At 44.3% G+C, this 17341-nt stretch overlaps 1 protein-coding gene across 1 annotated transcript in view; it reads left to right on the top strand.

Annotated features, from left to right (window-relative positions):
• The window catches only part of LOC115142587 (alpha-1,6-mannosylglycoprotein 6-beta-N-acetylglucosaminyltransferase B-like), a 155978-nt gene that overhangs the window by 45006 nt on the left and 93631 nt on the right, over positions 1-17341 (top strand). Inside the window, exons 3-5 of the mRNA XM_065001553.1 lie at positions 7408-7583; positions 12834-12936; positions 16845-16921. Coding sequence (XP_064857625.1) covers positions 7408-7583; positions 12834-12936; positions 16845-16921 — 356 coding nt within the window. The remainder of the gene's footprint in view (positions 1-7407; positions 7584-12833; positions 12937-16844; positions 16922-17341) is intronic.

Genomic DNA, 17341 nt, shown 5'->3' with positions numbered 1-17341 from the left:
GAACTCAGGCCGTACTCTACTTTTCATAGCCGATCATACAGAGTTAGAGACAGCAGGTGCGGTAGAGAACTCAGGCCGTACTCTACTTTTCATAGCCGATCATTCAGAGTTAGAGACAGCAGGTGAGAGAGAGAGAGAGAGAGAGAGAGAGAGAGAGAGAGAGAGAGAGAGAGAGAGAGAGAGAGGGTGTGTTTGTGAGAGAGTCGTAAACAGCAGGTCCGAGACAAGGTACCACGTCCAGTGAACAGGTCAGGGTTCTACAGGCAAGACAGCAGAAACTGGATCAGCAGCAAGACCAGGTGGACTGAGGAAAGGGACAGCCAGGAGTCATCAGGCCAGGTAGTCCTGAGGCACGGTCCTAGGGCTCAGTAGACTGGCTTGTCGCTGAATCTGGATACACTCTTGGAAAAAAGGGCAGCTTTCTACCTGGAACCAAAAGGTTTCGACCAGAAACAGAATAGGTTTCTTCAAAGGGTTCTCCTATGGGTACAGCCGAAGAACCCTTTAAGGTTCTAGATAGCACTTTTTATTCTAAGATTGTAGAGTTATAACAACTACACTGACATGAGGCTATAACTCTAAGAGCTACAGTACGTGGAGTGGACTGACCTGTAGCTGACTCTGAGGGAATTGCCTGATTGTGGATGTCTCTCCGGGGATGCAGCAAGTACAGTGGATTGACTTGTAACTGACCCTACAGCATGGCGATGACCTTTGACTGTTGAGCTAATGTATTCAGACTCCCTAGTGGAATGTTCATGTTAATGATTTGACCTCTAATATGTGAGGTAATTACCAGCGGGCTGCGTGGTCACATTGTGCCTTTGGGCGATTCCACGTGAGCGAAAAATATTTTTTATGACTCAGATTGTTCTGGCAATTCTCACATAGAAACTTCATTGGGAGGAATGTTAGAAATGCTTTTTAAAACTTTTTGTATCGCAAACCGACCTGCCTCCTGTAAAACACTGATCTGTGAACCGTACATGATACAGACGACACCATGGTGTAGTTCTGCTCTTTTATAGTGGGCTCTATCATAAGGAGCATGTCTCGATTCTGGAAAAAAAAAGGACGTCATATTCAGTTATTCAACGTCAGACATCTTGTTTAAAACGCTACCCTCTACAACAACATACAAGTTCCATAGTGGGCTCTCTGCTAATTCTAAAGGTATGATCAATTTTATGAGCACCACCAACACCATGAATGGGAAAATGGATTCAAAAGGAAATTTAACTTGCCGACTGACCAATCTTAAAGCTCTGATTGGTTAATTGCCTATAATTGAAATATAAATATGTATAAAATTGGTCATATCATTAAAAGTACCAGAGAGCCCACTCTGGAAATGTGACGTGTATGAACAATATGTCTAAAACTAAGCCAAATCAGAAAGGGTCGTTTTGAGATATTCGTTTATTTTTGTTGAATAAATGATTGTGGGAATGTGTATTTCAGAGTCTAGACATGCATACTTGAGAGAACACGACAAGGAGTATAATGACAACATGAAGTCGTCTGTATCATGTGCGGTTCACAGATCATCGTGTCTTACAGGATGCATGTACTGTATAGGTCTAAAAAAAAAGGGCCTGAAATGGCCAATTTCATCATGACTTTCTCGAAAATTTTTGTGATACAAATGTAAAAAAACATGTTAAACATCCTTCCTCCCTATGAAGTTTCTACGTGAGAATCGACAGAACAATCTGAGATACAGTACCTCAAAAATATTTTGCGCTGCCGCTGGCCTGTAATCGCCACTTTACTAACTGATCCAGGGTCAGTGTGTGGTTTGCTCTTAAAACTACTGTTAACTGGTAGCCTACCCATTGACAGTCATCTTCAATTTAACCACCAGACCGTTGAACTAAGCTTCTGGCTGGACCACAAATGCCTTTTTAATTGGCATTTAGTTAATAAAAATAACCTAAATTCCCTCCATTACATTGTTATAATGACCCTTTTAACACAGCAGCCAATGAGATCAAATGGAGTGTTTCCATGTACCAATATGATCGCAGGAAGACATTTCCGTGTCCAAATGACCATCGCGATCATTACGGCTCGTCAAGGAGTCAATGACAGCTAGGACGGTCATCAAGGTAACACGTCACACGGTGATGGGTTGACACGGCGATGCGTTAGGACCCCAAGGACACTATGTCACTCACTGTCACACAGGGGCCTCATCTGTCACCGTGGAGGGAGATAACTACCGGATTGCGTGGGGGGAGGGGGGAGAAAGAGAGAGAAAAGTAGAGAGAGAAGAGAGTAGAGAAAGAGACAGAGGCAATGAGACGGATTCTAGAAGAGAGTAGTGAGAGTTCAAAGAGAGGTGGGGAGAGAGGGAGTGAGAGGGAGTGAGAGAGGGAGAGATAATAGGCAGAAAAGAAAGAAAGAAAGAAAGAAAGAAAGAAAAAGAAAGAAAGAGATTAGGGAGAGGGGAGAGAGATAGTATGGAGAGAGGGAGAAAGAGAGATAGATGGTGAGGAGAAAAGTGAGAGAGAGAGATAATAGGTTGCCATGGAAAGGAAAAATTGTGACCTTCTCTCGCAGCTCTCCTGTAGAGGACTTAATCTGCTGTAATTACCTGGCAAGTCAATAGGACTGGAGTGTGATGGCGGAGAGGCCTCACACCAGGTGACTACCATGACAGTCACACCTCATACCCACTGGCATGATAATAGAGCAGACAAGAATATACAGTGACCTCTCTGTCTTAAAGGGAATGGTCTCAGATACTTTAAGTCATAAGGTTGTATGCCACAGGGCAGTGGTGTGAAGTACTTAAGTAAAACTACTTTAAAGTACTAGTAGTACTAGTACTAGTAGTTTTTTCTGGTATCTGTACTTTTCTTCACTATTTATATTTTTGACAACTTTTACATTTACTTCACTACATTCCTAAAAAAAATATTGTACTCATCACTCCATTCATTTTCTCTGACACCCAAAAGTACTCGTTACATTTTGACAGGAAAATGGTCCAATTCACACGCTTATCTAGAAAACATCCCTGGTCATCCCTACTGCCTCTGATCTGTTAGACTCATTAAACACAAATGCTTTGTTTGTAAATGATGTGTGAGTATTGGAGTGTGCCCCTATCTATCCATCAATAACAAAATAATACAATTAAAACATGTGCAATCTGGTTTGTTAAATATAAGGAATTTAGCAGTTTAGCAATTCCATGTACTTTTGATACTTGCTTAATACTTTAAGACTTTTACTCAAGTAAGATTTTACTGGGGGACTTGAGTCATTTTCTATGAAGGTATCTTTACTTTTACTCAAGTATGGCTATTGAGTACTTTTCCCACCACTGCAACATGGCAGTATTTGAGCTATGTGTTCCTTTATTCTACCAATTGGTTGGTTGGTATTTGTTGGGGTAGGCAGCCCCACTCCAGATGATTATCACTACCACCAAACCTCATACCCACTGACATTATGATGGAGAAGAATATACTGTGACCTCGCTGCCTTAAAGGGAATGGTCCAGTGCTTGTATCTGAGCTATGAGTTTCTCTCACCTTTCAGTGACCATCCCTTTATGGTTTTCTAAGCGACAGTCTGGTATCTTGGGAATAGTTCAACGGTCATTTTATTTTATATATATATATATATATATATATATATAGATATTTCCATGACAGAAACGGTCCATGTGACTCCAGGTGAAAGCTATAAACCCTTATTGATGTCACTTGTTAAATCCACTTCAATCAGTGTAGATGAAGGGGGGGATTTTTACGCCGTGAGACAATTGAGAAATGGATTGTGTACGCGTGGGGTATGGTAGTAGATGTCAGGCGCACCGGTTCGAGTGGAACTGCAACACTGCTGGGTTTTTCATGCTCCATGTGAGCCAGCATCCCTGTGTAATGCTTTTGACACATTGTAGAGTCAATTCCCTAACAAATTGAGGCTGTTCTGATGGCAAAACGGGGTGCAACTAAAAATTAGGAAGGTGTCCCTAATGTATAGTGCATTCGGACTCCTTCACTTTTTCCACATTTTGTTACGTTACAGCCTTAATATAAAATGTATTCAATAGCTTTTTCCCCTCATCAATCTACACACAATACCCCATAATGACAAAGCAAAAACGGAAATATCAAATTAACATAAGTATTCAACCTTTACTCAGTACTTTGTTGAAGCACCTTTAGTAGCAGTCAAAGCCTCAGGTTTTCTTGGGGATGACGCTACAAGCGTGACACACCTGTATTTTGGGAGTTTCTCCCATTCGTCTCTACAGATCCTTTCAAGCTCTGTCAGGTTGGATGGGAAGCACAGCTATTTTCAGGTCTCTCCAGAGTTCGGGTTCAAGTCCAGGCTCTGGCTGGGCCACACAATGACATTCAGAGGCTTGTCCCGAAGCCACCCCTGCTGTGTGCTTAGGTTCGTTGTCTTGTTGGAAGGTAAACCTTTGCCCCAGTCTGAGGTCCTGAGCGCCCTGGAGTAGGTTTTCATCAAGGATCTTTATGTATTTTGCTCTGTTCATCTTTCCTTCGATCCTGACTTCTCTCCCAGTCCCAGCTGCTGAAAAACACCCCCACAGCATGATGCTGCCACCACCATGCTTCACCATAGGGATGGTGCCAGGTTTCCTCCAGACGTGAGGCTAGGCATTCAGGCCAAAGAGTTCAATCTTGGTTTCCTCAGACCAGAGAATCTTGTTTCTCATGGTCTGAGAGTCTTTAGGTGCCTTTTGGCAAACTCCAAGCCTGCTGTCATGTGCCTTTTACTGAAGAGTGGCTTGAGTCTGGCCACTCTACCATAGAGGCCTGATTGGTGGAGTGCTCCAGAGATGGTTGTCCTTCTAGAAGGTTCTCCCATCTCCACAGAGGAACTCTGACGCTTTGTCACCTCCCTGACCAAGGCCCTTCTCACCCGATTGCTCAGTTTGGCCCGACGGCCAGCTCAAGGAATAGTCTTGGTGGTTCCAAACTTCTTACATTTGAGAATGATAGAGGCCACTGTGTTCTTGGGGACCTTCAGTGCTGCAGAAATGTTTTGGTACTCTTCCCCAGATCTGTGCCTCGCCACAATCCTGTCTTGGAGCTCTACGGACAATTCCTTCCTCATGGCTTGGTTTTTGCTCTGACGTGCACTGTCAACTGTGGGACCTTTATATAGACAGATATGTGCCTTTCCAAATCATGTTGAATCAATTGAATTTATCACAGGTGGACTCCAATCAAGTTGTAGAAACATCTCAAGGATAATCAATGGAAACAGGATGCACCTGAGCAAAATTTTGAGTCTAATGGCAAAAGGTCTGAATACTTATGTAAATAAGGCAGTTCTGTTTTTTTATACATTTGCTAAAATTAAAAAAAAACAGTTTTCGCTTTGTCATTATGGGATATTGTGTGTAGATTGATGAGTATAAATTTGTATTTAATCAATTTTACAATAAGGCTTTAACGTAACAAAATGTGGAAAAAGTGAAGGGGTCTGAATTCACTGTACGCTCTGAACAAAAATATAAATGCAACATGTAACAATTTCAAAGATTTTACTGAGTTAAAATTCATAAAAGGAAATCAGTCAATTGAAATTAATAAACTAGGCCTAATCTATGGATTTCACACGACTGGGCAGGGGTGCACCCCGAAACGGTCCCCGGGTGAAGAAGCCGGATGTGGAGGTCCTGGACTGGCGTGGTTATACGTGGTCTGCGGTTGTGAGGCCGGTTGGACGTACTGCCAAATTCTCTAAAACGACGTTGGAGGCAGCTTATGTAGAGAAATTAACATTCAGTTCTCTGGCAACAGCTCTGGTGGACATTCCTGCAGTCAGCATGCCACTTACATGCTATCTCAAAACTTGTGGCATTGTGTTGTGTGACAAAACTGCACATTTTAGAGTGGCCTTTTATTGTGCCCAGCACAAGGTGCACCTGTGTAATGATCATGCTGTTTAATCAGCTTCTTGATATGCCACACCTGTCAGGTGGATGGATTACCACTCACAGCGATGTAAACAAATGTGTGCACAACATTTGAGAGAAATAAGCTTTTTGTGTGCATGGAATTTTTCTAGGATTTTTTATAACAGCTCATGAAACATGGGACCAACACTTTACATCTTGCGTTTATATTTTAGTTCAGTGTATATAGTTCCAATGTCCAGTTAGTTAGTGCATGGTGGATGTGTAGCACATGGGGATGTGTGAAACTTACTCCTTAACCTGAAGTTTCCCCACTGAGGCCAGCGAATAGCTAGCTTTTCACGTGGCGCCGACTGGTAAGACAAGGCGCTCTTTTAAATACCTCAAGATGTGTTATTGCACATTGTGTCAATGAAGGTTTGCCGGAAAGGTATCTTATTCATCTTCAGAAAATATTTATTAAATGTTATTTCAGACAGTCTGGCCCAATATGTTGTCTGGCTGTGTTTTATATAGAGCTGTTGCTAAGTAGATTGATTGTGTATATGACCTTGGGTTGTCTAGCTAGCAACCACCACATAATCCTATAAAGAGAAGCGGAACAGTCAAAGCATCAAGAGGATAAAGAGCCTGGCCTGACACACACACACACACACACACACACACACACACACACACACACATATGAACACACGCATACACACACGCACACGCTCGCACACACACACACACACACACACATGAACACACGCATACACACACACACACACACACGGACACATGCACACACGCATACACACACGCACACGCACGCACACACACACACACACACACACACACACACACACACACACACACACACGCATACACACACGCATACACACACGCACACACACACACATGAACACACACATACACACGCACACACACACACATGAACACACGCATACACACACGCACACATGCACACACGCATACACGCACACACACACACACACACACACACACACACACACACACACACACACACACACACACAAACACAGTGTCTGCACCTACGACCTCTCTGATTCACTAGGGTGAAATAAATACAGCCGTGGTTACACGTAATTGCATCCCCCGGAGTGCGGGGAATGTCAACACGATTAGTTCCACATCATAGTTTCGTAACTCAGGCCTTTGCGGCAGTGTGTACCATTATAAATTATACTCTAGGTGGTAGGAAGTCTGGGAATACTTAATGTACTTAATGTTTTAGCCTGAGCTAGGCAGGCAAAGTATGCTGCTAGCACAGGAAGCTATAGGGCAGAAAGAGAAGGATGCTTACTTAATGATATGAATTGGAGACTGGGCTTGGCTAAATAGTAAGCGTTCCGCGCTCTCTTGTTATTGGGCTTTTATCGATTGTTTACCACCTCTTACTTACTCTCTCTCTCTCTCTCTCTCTCTCTCTCTCTCTCTCTCTCTCTCTCTCTCTCTCTCTCTCTCTCTCTCTGTAGTGATGGGGGGAGTGGAGTCTCGTGGGGTGCTTAGGAAGATCAGTGACATGCTGGAGGTGATCCTGAAGAGGATGGACAGCCTTTCCAAACTGGACAACAGCACCACCAGCGACACCCGCCGTCTGGATGAACTCAGCTCGGCCATCAACAGGTACGGTCTGGATGAACTCAGCTCGGCCATCAACAGGTACGGTCTGGATGAACTCAGCTCGGTCATCAACAGATACGGTCTGGATGAACTCAGCTCGGTCATCAACAGGTACGGTCTGGATGAACTCAGCACGGCCATCAACAGGTACGGTCTGGATGAACTCAGCTCGGCCATCAACAGGTACGGTCTGGATGGAGTGGTGGGCTTAGGACAGACCTTCCTTGTCTTCCCTTTTTCTCACTCAGTCTTTCCTCCTCTCTTGTTGCCCGTCCTCCTCTATGCTCTTGTTTGTTTTCCTCGTCAGTTCTTCCTCCTTTTATTCCTCCTCGTCTTTTTCCTCCTCTCTGGTTATTCTCTTCATACCCTTCTCTTTCTCTCCTCTTTTGGCTGCCAGGCAGTCTTGCCTGATCTCAGCAGCTTTACTATTTGATACAGGAAACAGGGTTGTCTGATCTTGTCACTACCTTCTTCCCAGCACAGATCCTCTTTCAGTCCCTCTGTCCCACCAATGTCCAATTTGACTGTCTGTGCTCTCCTTTCAATCCCTTTAACTGCATTTCACATCCAACTTCTAAGGGTCAGGTTCAAATCTGTGGAAGGACAGTGACAGGACAGACAATGAAAGAGGAATGCCAGCTAGGAAGGCCTAGGCTAGGAATGGCACATACAATGGGCTGAACCAAAGCTGCCGCGGGGCATACATGCATGTGGTCCAGGAGCCGAGAGCGTTACCGCTCGATCAGACTCCGGCTCTAGAATCCCTTGTGTCTATAGCCACCAGAATCAGGCCTGGTTAAATAATGCCAGACGAACACTTCGGTTCAGCACTGCATGTGAAAATGGGAGCGGAGGGTGTGAAATGTATTGTCTGGAGCAGATGTTAACTTGAATCAATATCTGGTCATGTTCCTCTCTTGCGTAAAGACGGTTTCAATCTACCTACTAATTTGAGCCAGTTTGCTACAACCGGAAAATATTCCTGCAGCAACAACAAATGTAATTTGTTATGTGGATTATAAATAACACCCCTGGAGTCGATTGACACACCAGGGCGTCAATCTAAGTTACATAACAACAACAAAAATGCCCATCAAAATCAGTCAGTTTAAGCTAAAGATATGTTTCTTTGCATTGGATGTGTCTCAATCCGCCCGTGTCGCACGTTCGTATCTGCTGTGAAAGGAGGCGGAGCTAGAGCAGTGTTTGTCAGACCATGAGACATCCCGAATGTCTTCTCACGTAAACGTCTGCAGTGTACGAACGGTTTAACCTTACGGCTTAACGAACGGTTTAACCTTTGACCCCCACAAGTGTCAGGAGACCCGTCTAAAGTTGGTACCATCGTTGTGCCAACTTCTGTTTGGAAGCTTCCGAACCGTTTGGGCTACAAACTAACGGGAAAGGGGAGATTCTCACAAACACGAGGGTGTTCTCCGTTCTGCTCTACGAACCCTAAAGTGTCACAGGACTCTTCTGAAGGTAACCCGTAATAGTTTTAAAAAACGAATGGAAGTATGAAGGTAGTTTTGTGCCTAACCCCCAAAAAAGAGGTTAAATATGTGTAAAAAATAAATAAATATCTATATACAGTACCAGTCAAAAGTCTGGATACACCTACTAAGGATAGGGTTTTTCTTTAAAATATATTTTGATTTCTTTAACACGTTTTTGGTTACTACATGATTCCATATGTGTTATTTCATTGTTTTGATGTCTTCACTATTATTCTACAACATAGAAAATAGAGATAAATAAAGAAAAACCTTTGAGTGAGTAGGTGTTTCCAACCTTGTAATATATATGTATATCATCATGTTTATTTTTTAATGGCCAAGTGAATCAGTCAGTTAATCAATAATGCATTTCCATCTACTGTATGGTCAATGCATCTTTAATTACTGGAGGTAGTGTGAGTACAGTTACTCTGCTTTGTAATATCCCTGTTGAGTTGTCATGGTGACCTAAAGAGCTGAGCTGTCATTGGACCAGATCCCCTGAGTGGCCCTCAGGGAGAGTTTGGCCCAAGGCAAGGTGTCCCTATGGCCCCTAAGGCTTAGAACTCTGTGACTTGGTGATGTGCCCTCTAAAACACATGACCTACACCACTCTATGTATCTGTCACTATGGGACTGTGCTAACAGACATGAGTAAGAAAGGGAGAGAAAAGAAAGAGAAGAAACAGACCGATGAGGAGGATAGTGGAGTGGGCAGAGAGCAGAGAGAGCAGAGAGAGAGAGAGAGAGAGAGAGAGAGAGAGAGAGAGAGAGAGAGAGCGAGGAGAGAGAGAGAGAGAGAGCAGAGAGAGAGAGAGAGAGAGAGAGAGAGGAGAGAGGAGAGGGAGAGAGAGGAGAGAGAGAGAGGAGAGAGAGGAGAGAGAGAGAGCGAGGAGAGAGAGAGAGAGAGCAGAGAGAGAGAGAGAGAGAGAGAGAGAGGAGAGAGAGAGAGGAGAGAGAGAGAGGAGAGAGAGAGGAGAGAGAGAGGAGAGAGAGGGAGAGAGAGGGAGAGAGAGGAGAGAGAGAGAGAGAGAGAGAGAGAGAGAGAGAGAGAGAGAGAGAGAGAGAGAGAGAGAGAGAGAGAGAGAGAGAGAGAGAGAGAGGAGAGGGAGAGAGAGAGAGAGAGAGAGAGAGAGAGAGAGAGAGAGAGAGAGAGAGAGAGAGAGAGAGAGAGAGTAAAAGAAGAAAGAAGAGCAATACTGTTGTGAGGCAAATGACGGCGGGAGAGATTAATAACCAGAGAGAGTTCTCCGTATTACGTGACATCACGCAATCAAAAAATATCCCATCGTCTTTGGCCCATGCCTTATGAGGAGGGAAAATTGTTACAGAGACACATTAAAGGATAATTATGATGAAAGATTACAGGCGTATACATATTTGATGTACTGGGATGGCACGCTCTTCAGAATAACATATTCCTCTGGATGGAACGGAGGCAGACGCCTCCTTTACTATTAAACAGACAAGCTAGAGAAGAGAGGGAGAAAAAGAGAGAGCAACATGGAGGAGGGGGAGGAAAGGTTTTGGTGATTCAATCATTCAATTCCGTTTCCCCTGTTTGGATTCGTTTGGTTTGTTTCTTGTGTGTTCCCGGAAAAGGAATAACTTGACGGAGCGAACTCAGAGGGAGGGAGAGAGAAAAAGAGAGAGAGATATAGAGGGGGAGAGAGAAAAAGAGAGGGGAATTCGACAGCTAATGATAGAGTGTAGAAAGTAAGTGAAATAGAGAAAAGAGAGGGAGAGGGAGATTAGAAGTAGAGATGAGTGATGTAATAGGAATCACAGTCCACTGGAGCAGAGAGAGACGTGGCTTGATCCTTCCGCGGCAGAGTCGCCGACTGTAAATGTGTGCGCGTTCCTCTGCGTACAGTATGTGTGAGCGTGCATGTGTGTGCGTGTGTGTTCCTCTCTGTGTCCTTTGTGCACCACCATTAATCCTCGTGTGCTCCGTCAGAGGGCTGTGCTCTGTGCTTTGGTCCTGTGCCCAGCCTAGCAGCCTTTAACCACCTCAGGTGAACCATCTAACCCCCTCAAGGAGACTGTCCAACAACTCTCCTCTCCCTCCACAGCCACTCTCCAAGACAAAGTGATTCCAAATCATGTGTCCTGCTGTTGGACACCAAATCTAACTGGGCTTCTGGCTTTAATTATTAGAGACACCTCAGGAAATCCATTTATTCTAGTCCAAGACAAAGACAGCCGTCCATCCAGTAAGGTAGGCCACAAAGCTCCAGGAATTGTCTTTCGCTCATAGATAACAAATCCTGGCTGTTCTATGCCCTCTACTAAGCCCCTGCTTAGAGCCCCTGCAGATGTAGGATCTTAATTTGATCCCTCTTTTGTCGCTGAGAATTTTCAAACGTGTGGTATATTTCAGTTATAAAAGGTTTCTAAAGTTTGTCATTTCCGCTTTGACATTTCAGACGTGAGATGCCCTAAAAAAATAGTTGGGGGAGAGGGTGCTAAGCTGACATATGGAATTGTTTTTACGATGGCCAAACTATGGATCAGTTAGCTATTTGATTTTTCATTTTAGGATCCCTTTAGGTAGAAAAAAAACGAATAGAACATGTTTTGATTTGTTTAACACTTTTTTGGTTACTACATGATTCCATATGTGTTTAGTTCATAGTTTTGACGTCTTCACTATTATTCTACAATGTAGAAAATAGATTAAAAAAATAAAGAAAAACCGTAGAAGGAGTAGGTGTGTCCAGACTGTTGACTGGTCCTGGTTTGACCGGCCGTCATTGCAAATAAAGAATTTGTTCTTAACTGACTTGCCGAGTTAAAAAAAAAAGGTGAAATCAAATCAAATAAAACATTAAATATATGATGCCACCACGTTGAAACATCAACACGTACAGTATGTATATTTAAAAACTATCGAGGATACACACAATAAAGTCAAAAACATATTAGCACTATTATTCGCTAAATTAGGTCTCGGCTTTTTGTATCCTTTACAGCTGTCTACTGCTTGTACTTTAAGCCAGCCACAGCCTGAGAACACTAGTCTAGAATGAGTTTCATTTCCTCCCCTGAGACCGTTTCTCTTTCTGTAGCTAACTCCCCATCACTGTGGACAGACAGTTAGTCAATTAGGCAGCTCAGCAATCTATCCTCTACCTCATTTACAGAGAGCACACACACACACACACTCCCTGATCCTCTCTCTGATCATTATCTGTTAGTGGGGGTTAATGCTGCCTGCTGACTGGGCAAAACAGTTAGTGGGTATTGCGCACCTCTGTACACTAAAACTCCTTCCCAAACCGCCCCTCCCTTCTCCCTTCACTATCTCATCTGAACTGGGGACTGGTGTTAAATATGCAAGGGAGCCGTCTTATCCTGCAGAGGAAATTGTATTGGCTGTTACAGCAGGCGGTATGGGGCCTTTTCTATTTCACGCTCCAACCAAGTGCCTCACAATTAGCCTCTTCGGCAGCCTGTTAACACTGTCTTACATCTGTAGGAAAGAGAAAGAGGGAGAAAGAGAGAGAGAGAGAGAGAGAGAGAGAGAGAGAGAGAGAGCGAGAGAGAAAGCAACAGAGAGAACGAGAGAGAGAGAGATGTATAAGTACAAGCTCTTTATTCTGCTCAACTTTTATTAGCGCTGTTAAGTCATCCAGTCAGATGGTACCGTAAGGAGTTTGAGGTGACACTGATGTTGTTCTCTGTCTGTCGCTACATAGTGTGGGATGAAAGAGCAGCCCAAAGTCTGTTTCTCACTTTGTATGATTGTGTCTTTTCGGTCTGTGTGTGTGTGCAGGTTCCAGCCAGCAGGCCTGGTAGAAAGGATCCAGGCTATAGCTCAGAATGTGTCCAACATGGCGGTCAGAGTGGAACAGATCCTGCAGAACAGCATGGCCGCCGGCAGAGGTACAATATCATACCACTAATATTACAGACTGTGTTGTTGCTGTGCAATACATATGGAACTGCCCATGTCTTATTCACATCATTGCGGTGGCCTAAACCTTACTCTCTACGAACATTGTCCTTTCCAGCACGGTTCCAACAACTAAGGTGACAACTATGGTGGATGGCTAACTAGGCCAGCTCAGTGCATCTTGGCTCTGGTCGGTTTGGCTCAAGCGGTGTGAAAAGGTTCCTACCACTCTATGAAAACACTCGACGCTGTAATCCTTCGGCGGGTGATCAGAACATCAATTCCAAACTTTCAAACGGCAACACAGGTCAGACGTTTGCACCTCAGATCTAAAAAACAGCAGCCATTCAAAGTGCGACAGAACAAGTGATTCGCGTATGAAAATGAATTGGTTTGTGGGAAATGAAAGTCAGATCTACTCTAATAAAACAGATCGACAGCCGTAGAGTCTTCCTTTATTCCCTTCTCCATTGTATTGCTTTCCCTCCACTGCTGTTGACTTCTTCTGCCCATCTCCTCCTTTTTTAATCAAATCAGAAATAATTCCGCTACTGGCACAAATGATGCCGATTGCGCTGGAAACACACAGGAAGAGACACACGCGGGCGTTTATCAAAGGAACTCGGTCGACAGTCCTTAATCAACTCTTCTTCCCTCCTTCTCCCTCTCCTCAACCAACAGCAAAATCTTTATCAGAGGTAATTCGTTTTTTTTGATCTCCCTTTGCTTTCACGGTGAAGACGTGAGGGCAGAACCACAACCGCTTTTTATTAATCACAGATGAATACAAACCACACTAGGCGGACGTTACTGTGCGTTTCGACTCGAGCGCATCGGGGATTCATCTCGTGGCTGAGAGAGACACACATGACGATCGGAAGTTGCAATTGGCACCTCCTTCCCAGCCAACGCTTTTTTCATGCCTCAAGTTTTTATGGAATTAGTCCGCCGCACATTTAATGGTGGCCACTGCGATGGTCATTATTGTTGTACTCAAATAGACGGTGCTGAAACGTGTCGCTGGGAAATATGTGGCGTGTTTGAGAGGAGAGAAGCTTGAGGGATGGAGTGACTGAGATGGAGAGAGACAAAGCCTTCATTAGACATATGGAAGCAGTCAGAGAATGTTTTGGTCCAGGGAGAGGAGTGTATATATATATATATAGAGAGAGAGAGGGATAGACAAAGGGGTAGGGGAGATAGAGAGAGTGGAAGTGAAGTGAGAGGGCGGGTGAGGAAGTCCAAGACGGAAACCCCATCAATCTTTCTTTCCGTCTTTCTCCCATCCATACTGCTGGAACTTCGAGTTTCAACTGCAGTCTCTCTTCCTGGCTGTAGGCCCCCAGCTGCAGGGAGGCAGTTAGCCAACTCAATGGACCAATTAATGCAGTGAGTGCAGCGTGAGTGAGCGGATACACATTGTACCGTTAGCCCGGGAGGGGGGTGGCAGCAGTGACGAGGGGTTGTATTTCTGTACCCCACGGTGAACAGTGTGCACCAAAGCAGGCCTGATGTTGCATGGGAACTGATGGTACATATGGTTTGCTGAAAATGTTGTTAAATGTCTGTTTTAAGGATGTCTATTGTCTTCACAGAATAAGTATTCTGTTGCTATTCAAGGTGATGTAGGCATAGATATGAGGCTCTGTCACGGCCGTCAAAGGAAGTGGACCAAAGCGCAGCGTGGAGAGCGTACATAAATCCTTTTATTTAGGTGACGCGAACAAAAACAATAAACAATACAAAACAACCGTGGAGCTTAAGGGCTATGTGCCACAAAACAAAGTTAACTTTCCACAAAGAAAGGAGGGAAAGGGCTACCTAAGTATGGTTCCCAATCAGAGACAACGATAGACAGCTGTCCCTGATTGAGAACCACACCCGGCCAAAACATAGAAATACAAAATCATAGAAAAACAAAACATAGAATGCCCACCCCAAATCACACCCTGACCAAACCAAATAGAAACATAAAAAGGCTCTCTAAGGTCAGGGCCTGACAGGCTCAAAGAGTCTGTATGAATATGATGTGTTTTCTATATCTCCACAATATAACTATGATGTGTGTGTTCTATATCTCCACAGTGTAACTATGATGTGTGTGTTCTGTATCTCCACCATGCGTATAACTACACTGCTCAAAAAAATAAAGGGAACACTTAAACAACACAATATAACTCCAAGTCAATCACACTTCTGTGAAATGAAACTGTCCACTTAGGAAGCAACACTGATTGACCATAAATTTCACATGCTGTTGTGCAAATGGAATAAACAACAGGTGTAAATTATAGGCAATTAGCAAGACACCCCCAATAAAGGATTTGTTCTGCAGGTGGTGACCACAGACCACTTCTCAGTTCCTATGCTTCCTGGCTGATGTTTTGGTCACTTTTGAATGCTGGCGGTGCTTTCACTCTAGTGGTAGCATGAGACGGAGTCTACAACCCACACAAGTGGCTCAGGTAATGCAGCTCATCCAGGATGGTACATCAATGCGAGCTGTGGCAAGAAGGTTTGCTGTGTCTGTCAGCGTAGTGTCCATAGCATGGAGGCGCTACCAGGAGACAGGCCAGTATATCAGGAGACGTGGAGGAGGCCGTAGGAGGGCAACAACCCAGCAGCAGGACCGCTACCTCCGCCTTTGTGCAAGGTGGAGCAGGAGGAGCACTGCCAGAGCCCTGCAAAATTACCTCCAGCAGGCCACAAATGTGCATGTGTCTGCTCAAACGGTCAGAAACAGACTCTATGAGGGTGGTATGAGGGCCCGACATCCACAGGTGGGGGTTGTGCTTACAGCCCAACACCGTGCAGGATGTTTGGCTTTTGCCAGAGAACACCAAGATTGGCAAATTCGCCACTGGCGCCCTGTGCTCTTCACAGATGAAAGCAGGTTCACACTGAGCACATGTGATAGACGTGACAGAGTCTGGAGACGCCGTGGAGAACGTTCTGCTGCCTGCAACATCCTCCAGCATGACCGGTTTGGCGGTGGGTCAGTCATGGTGTGGGGTGGCATTTTTGGGGGGCCGCACAGCCCTCCATGTGCTCGCCAGATGTAGCCTGACTGCCATTAGGTACCAAGATGACATCCTCAGACCCCTTGTGAGACCATATGCTGGTGCGGTTGGCCCTGGGTTCCTCCTAATGCAAGACAATGCTAGAATGCATGTGGCTGGAGTATGTCAGCAGTTCCTGCAAGAGGAAGACATTGATGCAATGGACTGGCCCGCCCGTTCCCCAGACCTGAATTAAATTAAGCACATCTGGAACATCATGTCTCGCTCCATCCACCAACACCACGTTGCACCACAGACTGTCCAGGAGTTCATCAGGAGCATGCCCAGGCGTTGTAGGGAGGTCATACAGGCACGTGGAGGCCACACACACTACTAAGCCTCATTTTGACTTGTTTTAAGGACATTACATCAAAGTTGGATCAGCCTGTAGTGTGGTTTTCCACTTTAATTTTGAGTGTGACTCCAAATCCAGACCTCCATGGGTTGATAAATTTGATTTCCATTGATAATTTTTGTGTGATTTTGTTGTCAGCACATTCAACTATGTAAAGAAAAAGTATTTAATAAGAATATTTCATTCATTCAGATCTAGGATGTGTTATTTTAGTGTTCCCTTTATTTTTTTGAGCAGTGTATAATGTGTGTGTTCTATATCTCCACAGTGTGTACCTATGATGTGTGTGTTCTATATCTCCACAGTGTGTACCTATGATGTGTGTGTTCTATATCTCCACAGTGTAACTATGATGTGTGTGTTCTATATTTCCACAGTGTAACTATGATGTGTGTGTTCTATATCTCCACAGTGTGTACCTATGATGTGTGTGTTCTATATCTCCACAGTGTGTAACTATGATGTGTGTGTCTCTTCTCTTCAGCAGTGAGAGACGGCTCCTCAGGCCAATGTGAGGTACCCAGAGACCCCCACTACCCAGACTGCCCTGGAAAAGTCGACGTGAGTTTCTCTCCGCCTATCTAGCTAGGGTATAAGAGATTCTCCTGATATCTTATTACCAATGTTCCCTCTAAGCTCCCGAGGACTGCAGTGCAGAATAAATATCAGCCTGCGCAGAGAAGCACGAGATTGAACTTCACTCAATTTTATAGAGGTTTCCCCCTTTGTTAACACTTTCAACATTTCCCTTTGCCTTGGGAATTGTGATTGAATCAATGCAACATACCGAAACAAAACAAAGAGATTTTGTTGTAGGTAGAACGCATTGGAGTAGGATTCTATTGCATTGAAATGCATGACTCAATCAATCAATCAAATGTATTTATAAAGCCCTTTTTACATCAGTGTATGTCACAAAATGCAGATGTAGAAGCACGGTGGCTTGTAAAAACTCCCTAGAAAGGCAGGAACCTAGGAAAA

This window comes from Oncorhynchus nerka, linkage group LG15, assembly GCF_034236695.1.
Source record: "Oncorhynchus nerka isolate Pitt River linkage group LG15, Oner_Uvic_2.0, whole genome shotgun sequence".
Lineage (NCBI taxonomy): Eukaryota > Metazoa > Chordata > Actinopteri > Salmoniformes > Salmonidae > Oncorhynchus > Oncorhynchus nerka.
Note: the sequence above shows the minus strand (reverse complement) of the source record. Positions and strands in the feature narration are given on the sequence as shown.